Here is an 8228-nt window from a genome sequence, read left to right as displayed (position 1 = left end):
ACAGTCAGACATCTCTTTGTCAGTGTTTACCCCCTGCAGGGACATATACATTGAACGTTGTGAGAAGGGGGAAGAAACAAAATTATTCAGACCGAAAAATATTCTTTGATCTGGATTTAATGAATAATACAATACTAGTACTCGAGAAACAGCCACAAACAACCAAACCATTGACTGGTTTTTAACAAGCAGCACAGACATCAAGGCCTAAGATGTGGAAAAGCAGGGTGAAGACGCCAAGTCCTGTTAAGACACTGCAGATTCGGCCTAGCCTGCTTATATTATACATTTGCAAAAAAAAAAAAAAAAAAAACATTTGATGGTTCTCCCTGAAGACTGAGCACAAGGCTGGTTTCAAGCTTTTATGTAGGAAAACGGCCTGACCTGGTCAAAAGGGTAGACACGCAGCTATTTTTTGATAAGGAGAAAACACCTTTTTATAGACATTTTTGTTTATCCAGGTTGGGGTCAATTAAGGTTAAATTCCAACTAGTAGTACAAATGCTGAGAAATGCAGAAATTAGAGAAATTAGACTTGATTCTCTCAGAGACTGGATAAAACAGCCAACAGATAAAGGCTTTTACTTTTTGAAGAAAATCCCAAACTGAATTTTAAGTGAAAGTTAAAACACACCAACAGCCATGTTTAGCTCAGTTCATGCCCTACTGTGGGAAACCAAACTACACACAACACCTTTATGTTGAATATTTCTAGTATCACTGATGTGATGTCTGTGAAGCAAAAACAGATCAAGGACTCTGGTGCGGGGGTGAAAAAGACCTAAATAAATTTTTGAAATTAATGGCTTAACTGAATGTGGGTCCATTAAGGTTGATGGCATAATTAATCCCAAAAGCAACACAATTTACAATTGAAATTTGTACTCACCCCATCAATGTACTACCCTGGTCGTAGACTGTGAGTCTGGGAAGCTGATATAGCCCTAACCCACAAAGCATTTAGTCAGTCAGTACGGATTCATTTAAATCAATTTAAAGTGTAACTTTTAAAGAAGAGGGTGGCAGGTGCTGAAATAAGCAGAACTCTATTGACTACATGCTTTATAATAAGCTGCATCAAAGTTTTGAACCAGCATATCCAGGCAAGTTTGTGAATATCACTCAACTGTGTGCGACTGCCACCTATCACTTTGTGAATTGTAATTATTGACCAATTAATTCAGTCACAGCAGTCTAACTTGTGGTGAATAAAATCAAAATTGCCCCGGTCCTTCCTAGGCCACACTGGAGAGGTTCATCCTGTTAGGCTGTCAGTGAACCCCACTGAAATTGAATAGGCAACACAAGCCTGATAGGCACCTGGGTTACATCCCCTGTCTGAGTACAAACTCACCCACACAGCGCTACACAAGAGTCATTTATTACTCCATTAGAAGAAATAAAAGGATGGCAGAGAAACTGATCACATGAGACCTCTGAAAATGTAGAAATATTGAATGTTGCTCGTACCAGAAAATCCCCATATCAAAGTAAATGGTGACTGACTGGATTGAGAAAACATCAGTTACGCCTCGAGATATGAGATACCATGAGTTACGCCTCGAGATATCCGGCGAAGCTTAAATCCTAAATTCACATATTAAGGCTCAATACGCTACACCGGGGCTATTTGAAACATGACACCAAAAGGGGATTCCTCAAAACACGATGAACAAGTTCAGCACTTGAATTTCATTCTCGTTTTGGATATCAATCAATTTTATATTTATATAGCGCCAAATAAGAGTTATCCTAAGGCTTTTATAGTTGCGTCACAAATCTCATAGCAACAATAGCTGACACCATCATGGAGGTCGATTGAAGAATTGGCTGTGCAGAAATTATGGTTGCATAACCTGAAAAACATTTGTGGTGTGAGTGTAGATCCATTCAGTAAATAAAAGTGAATAGTCTGGTATGGTAGATTTGTTTTCAATAGGTTACTTTTGTCTTCAGCTCTAATCTCTACTCCAAAACAATGAGTTGTAGCTTGAGATGAGAAGTGGCCAAGTTAACTTGAACAAACTAGCAAGCAGCAAACTAATATAGCAAACCAGTTAATGTATCATGTGACTACTAACCGCTAGCTTCTACTGGTCATAGTAGTTCATTTGCAAATAAAGTGTGTGAACAATTATGTTAACTAACCAGATACTATGCTTAGCCAAGATTGGAGGACTTCAAATATGGCTGCCAGAGGGTGCTTTAAAGTCAAAAGTTCAATCAAGTTGACTTATTGGGAGTGTACGTATGGTAGTCCCATGTAGTTTTCTTGATTTTAAGAAAATCAATGCCAGTTGCTGAGGTTGTGCAACTTGTTGAGCTTGTTTCCTGGAATCCCCACCCCCTATCATTTGTAGTACAGTGGGTTCGCTTTAGCTCATCTCTGGTCAACTCATATGAGACTGATTAAGCTCGCAGAGAGAGGTGAGAGAAAAGAAGCAACACGGGGTGTGCTAGTCGAGTTAGCCCTGAGCTAACAACTAGCCAGTCAGTGAGAGCTCTGGGTGACATCCCCAGGGGTGAGAGGTCAAAGCAGGCACCTGGGGTCTCATTTATCAACTGTGCATAGGTTCCATACTAAGGATTCCTACTAAAAATGACTAACCTATCCAGTGACTGCATGCACACCTGCATGCAATTTCACCCTGTAATTGATAATCAGGCTCATTTAGATGAGTCATGTGGTAATTGGCATTGATCATTTGTGGTTGATTGGGGCGGATCCACGTGTGGAATGTCCCATTTGGACTGTGATTGATAATGGGGTAATTGCCTCCAGCAGGTGTGGGCACACAAAATGTGCATAAGCAAGGGTCAGAATTGGCAGACATTATTGGCGAAGTTTGTTTCGTTTAATTTCTAACAATTTTTTTTACATCCCTCCTTTTGCATAGAATACCTTTGCAAGACGACACTACATTGTGAAACAGATTGGATGGAGTAGACAGTCACAGGACAAGTTAGTCAGAGTTTTAGTCGGGATTCTACGCACAGATGGATAAATGAGACCCCTGATGACTAGTCCAACACCTCAACAGTCAAATCAGCTCTTACGTCAAACCTCTGGGACTGACCCCAAACCAATTTCATAAATACTTTCATTTCCTTCAGAGAATACAGTTTTTACTAATAAAACAATCCACAGTTGATATAAGACACATTCAAGTACTTCCATTACATTTGAGCAACCAATATTTAATTGAAAGAACAATGAGAGCCACAGGTGCCTCTTGTTTGAAGTGTGTGTGTGTGTGTGTGTGTGTGTGTGTGTGTGTGTGTGTGTGTGTGTGTGTGTGTGTGTGTGTGTGTGTGTGTGTGTGTGTGTGTGTGTGTGTGTGTGTGTGTGATCCAAAGTTTGGGGGGTTGTCCTAGTGTCTGGTGAGTCCAGTCCTCGGTGCAATAGAGCGCCAAAGTCACGCCCACTTCCAGGTTAGGCATACGAACCAAGATTTAATCCGGCATTTATTTTTCCTAGACATTTCGTAAAATGCTAATAATAATAGTTTTACTTGGTCAAACCAAGTGATTCAGCTATACTTAGAATCAGGGTGTCAAACTCATTTAGTTCACGGGCCACATCACATGCGACCTCATTTCATCTCAAGTGGGCCAGACAAGGAAAATCAATGCATAATAACCTATAAATAACAAAACGTCCAAAATTCAACCATTTCTTTTAGTGTAAAGAATTACAGCTAGCCTACATTTGAAGAACACGTTTATAGGGTTATCTCAGCTACCATAGGCCTATCTGTAACTGTGTGTTACAATTGACGCCAACTGTGCAATTCTCTATATTCAAGGGTACTGAAAATAGTTGACCATTTAGTGATGAATACAGAAAACATGAATATGCTACTTAATATTTAACTTGCTCCTGAAACCTGGTACCTCTTAGCCTTCAAGTGCATCACATTTGATTGAAGGACTTCTCAGTGCAATTTTTACACTTTGCAAAGTCATCCTATGAGCCAGATTGGACCCTCTGGCATAGAACAGTTGACTCGGACCAAAAATAAAAAAAATAAAGGGTGATTACCTTTTTTTTTCTTTTCTTTTTTTGTCTGAACGAAATGTTCTATGGTCTTTCCTGATTCTAAATATAGCTGAATTGTTTGGTTTGACCAAGTAAACAATTTTTTATAAGCATTCTATGAAATGTCTGGAAAAAGAACGGCGAGTGAAATTCCTTGGTTCCTATGCCTAAACCGGAAGCGGGTGTGACTTTGGCTCTCTAGTGGGCCCGGCCTACATTTCGGTGATGAAATGGGCGCGGCCGTTGTCCTCCAGGCGGCGGGTGAGGATCTCGCAGCCGGTCTCCGTCACCAGCAGGGTGTGTTCGAACTGGGCCGAGCGCTTCCCATCTTTGGTCACCGCCGTCCAGCCATCCGGCCACGTCTCGTCTTGCCAGCCACCTGAGACCACACAGCATCAATTAAACAGAGCAGGTCTGCCACCCAACTCTGCCATCCTGCCACTGCTACCCAGTTAGGTTTACACTTGATTGACTTTTAAAGCTCACACTTTTAAAGATACAAGCCATTTTCCACACCTTTTACCCCTAGCAGTCAGTGTGCAGCCTCAGATCCTTCTCAAGTCAAGGCTAAAGACTAAAGGAGACTAAATAGCTTTTGGCTGTGAACCACTTACCTGAGGAGCTTAGACTAGCAGAATCACTCTCATCACTTCAACTTATTTTGATGTGATGTCTTTTATCCCTTTCTCTCTTTTTAACCATTATTTTAACTGTCTATTCTCATTTTTTTTCTGTTTTCTCTTGAGGTGAAATCACTTGTTTTTATATAGTTTAGAAGCAGGATTATTTTCTTTTTTTTGCAAACTGTTTAAAATTGGGTGACAAAGTGAAGATGATGATGATCCTAATTATCATTACTTAAAAAGGCAGTTTCACTCACCTTCACATATCATGGGCTCAATGGTGAACACATGGCCAGGCTTCATAACTCCAACCGCTTTGTTTTCTGGTCAAATGAAATCAATCAAGCAATCAAGAAAACTCAAAGAATTTCAAAGCAACTTCCAGAAATTTGAAACAGTGAGCGTGGAGGGAGGGTATGTGGCTACTCACTGGCATAGTGTGGCACATTGGGAGCAGTGTGGAACAGTCTGTGCATGTATGTGGCTACTCACTGGCATAGTGTGGCACATTGGGAGCAGTGTGGAACAGTCTATGGATGCCGTGGCCACAGTAGCTCCGCACCACGGAGAAGCCATTGGCCTGGGCATGCTTCTGGATGATGTTGCCTAGCTCTCTGTAGCGAATGCCAGGCTTCACTGTAAGAGACGAAAGACCAGCGGGTAAAGAAGAAAGCATGGAGGTATCAAGGCTTGGACAGAAGAAATTAAAGTTGCTTGATAAGCCATCTTAACCATTTAAAATACAGTTATACAAATATATCAGTTTGCCAATATATTAGGCCAAAATTTTCCTTTTATTACAAATCTGACATCAGAGTCAATGTCATCCACCTCCAAGTGTCAGATGGCTAAATATTTCAGTGACTTTTCCAAGAAAATTCAGAGGGAAACATTGAATAGACTATTGTTTTGGCATGAAAATGGTCAATCACTACTGTAAAATGTCATTAGTCCCATACAGTATTACTTTAATCACTACTGTAAAATGTCATTAGTCCCATACAGTATTACTTTACTCACTACTGTAAAATGTCATTAGTCCCATACAGTATTACTTTAATCACTACTGTAAAATGTCATTAGTCCCATACAGTATTACTTTAATCACTACTGTAAAATGTCATTAGTCCCATACAGTATTACTTTACTCACTACTGTAAAATGTCATTAGTCCCATACAGTATTACTTTAATCACTACTGTAAAATGTCATTAGTCACATACAGTTAGGGTTGTGCCGATTGGCGTTCAGATCGTATATTGCCGACTCAATGGCTGAAATGACGATTGATTTTCCCTAGCCGATCTTGATCGTCCGCGCCCCCCGCGTGTAGCTGCTGCCTGACATGTGACACAGCCGTGTGACTGAGTGTGTGTTCTTCAGACTATTAGTGAATAAATGCTACTAGGCTACTGTATATTTAAACATGTTTCTGATGTCTGCAATGAACCTTGTTATTAAAATCTTTAATGACAAATCTGTTGTCATTGTCGGTTGTCCTTTGATCTGTCTCATCTCGTCTTTTTTCCTCATTCTCCACATGCCGCGTGGCCTGGCATGCAAAACTAGGCTACTCTGTGCTCAGCTCCATAAAAGTAACGTTATATGTAGATGTAGGCAGGCACAATGACTGATGAATAAAACGTTGTTATACCGTAGTTTTGAGCCGCTGACAGTCAGAGGCTGTAATTAATCTTCCTACCGGTCATGTAGTGCTGTGGGAGGATGAAGATGAAGGTTGGAGAGGGCGATGACATCGTGCAAGGGTGGCAATTGGATGATCTGAAGATCGCGCAACTCTACATACAGTATTACTTTAGGAAGTTTGAGTTGTGGTTACGATACACGTTCGACAGGAAACACCTGTAGGGCCCTCTCCAATACACTGTACATCAACTTTCTATGACTGGAAAGTCGCCTATCTGCAGATCCAATAGAGCGAAAGGCATCAGCAGAACTCTTGAAGGGACAAGCAAACAAAAGCAAAGTGCTGGCCGGGGAGGTTGGGCTACCAGAAAGTCCACACTAGCGCAGCATCCATTTGAAAGGCATGCAGGCCAGCAGCGTTCTGTGTGGGATCGTTACTGCGGGAAATGAAGCCTGTGCTCCTACCAGAGTCGATGGCTTGCATAAGGCATTCATAGGTGGTCTGGACCAGCTTCTTGGCTCCTTCTTCCACCTCGCCCACAAAGAAGGTCTCGTTGAGGTCTCCGTGGAAACCGTTGTGGTAGACGGTGATGTCCACTGCGGAAGAGAGTGAATGGGTGAATGTACAAGACACATTCTGTTACATGACCTCAACTCGAAAGCTCAAATATCAATATATGATCAATCTGCCAGATTTTTTCTATGTATGCAGTAGGTGAAGAGGTAACTTATGTCGAGCCTTTGTTCATTTTTAATGAATTTACAGGTCATCAAGCCATTTGTAAGGCCAAAGTAAATATCCCCATTTACATTTCAGATGAAATTCCAATTGTTAGCAGGCAATTGCATGCTTAAGCAGAAATACAGACAACGGAGGAGCTGACTGGCGACGCCCCATTGGTAAGGTTAATGAAATGATTTGTCTCATCTGTTGGCATGTACTCCATCAGAAGCTCTGAGGGGAGTGGCTGTTGGAAGGCATCTCCCTCCCACAAATATTCATCAAGCGGCTCAAATTGGCCAAACTCCTGCTGAGTACATTTCTGTATGCTAATAGAAGCATTTGTCATGAAGGGCACGTCTCTTCCACTCTCTTTAATCAAAGATTTCTCCACATCCAAACTTAGCATGGCTGTTCTTAGGGACTTTGGCAGAAGCATAGGGCCCACTCTAGAGTCAATTCTGTTCATAAAATATTTACCAATCAAAGAAGCAGGATAATATACAGAACTGCCAAAACAAAAATGCTCCTACCAAGGTCATATCGGACACTTGTCATCACTGATCAAGTACACTGGTTATTGTCGAAAATTGATTCCATAATGGCTAAAGATACAAGCAATAGAGAGCCGCAGGGATGACATATTTTTGTAGTCAGAACGCGGAAGTCCCGGACTTCCTGCTTCTTCACTGTTTCTGTCTATGGGATTTTTTAATGGGTTTTTGCCGCAATGCTTCTAATAATCTCTCTGGGCAATGCTGGCTTAATCAAATGCGAACCAGAGTTCAGTCGGATAATCTTCACACATGAGGACCACTTTCATGAGGTTTGTAGCGTAAATGCGAGCACTAGAAGTAAAAAGCTCGAGCTAAGCTAATCCAGAACTACACACTGTCGCATAGGCTTCCACGTCACGTCAGCGCTCAACCTGGACTGTTGTTGGATGTGTGCACTGATTACCCCGGGCTGAACGGGCTGAACCAGGTGAGGAAAGAGAATTTCCGTGTTCGTCCTTTGAAGTGGTTACTTTATTGACGTATATATCCCCATCGACTCAACAGTGTGGTCTCATTTAGCCGTTTGCTAGCTAGCCGTCCTTTTAACGGCACGTAAAAGCTTCAACACTCATAAAAGTGGTCCTCGTGTGTGAAGATGATATTACTAAACACACTGGTTCGCGTTTGATTAAGCCAGCGTT

The 8228-nt window shown here is 41.5% G+C and overlaps 1 protein-coding gene across 1 annotated transcript in view; it reads right to left on the bottom strand.

The window, feature by feature from the left end:
* Window positions 1-41: 41 nt before the first annotated feature.
* Window positions 42-8228, bottom strand: part of metap1 (methionyl aminopeptidase 1) — a 42665-nt gene continuing 34478 nt past the window's right edge. The window contains exons 8-11 of the mRNA XM_083633286.1: window positions 6775-6906; window positions 5155-5298; window positions 4920-4985; window positions 42-4418 (exon numbers count right to left, since the gene is read on the bottom strand). Coding sequence (XP_083489412.1) covers window positions 4252-4418; window positions 4920-4985; window positions 5155-5298; window positions 6775-6906 — 509 coding nt within the window. The 3' untranslated portion in view covers window positions 42-4251. The remainder of the gene's footprint in view (window positions 4419-4919; window positions 4986-5154; window positions 5299-6774; window positions 6907-8228) is intronic.

The sequence above is a fragment of the Poromitra crassiceps genome, assembly GCF_964638095.1.
Source record: "Poromitra crassiceps genome assembly, chromosome: 3".
Taxonomy (NCBI): Eukaryota; Metazoa; Chordata; class Actinopteri; order Beryciformes; family Melamphaidae; genus Poromitra; species Poromitra crassiceps.
This window is presented reverse-complemented; position numbering and strand designations above follow the sequence as displayed.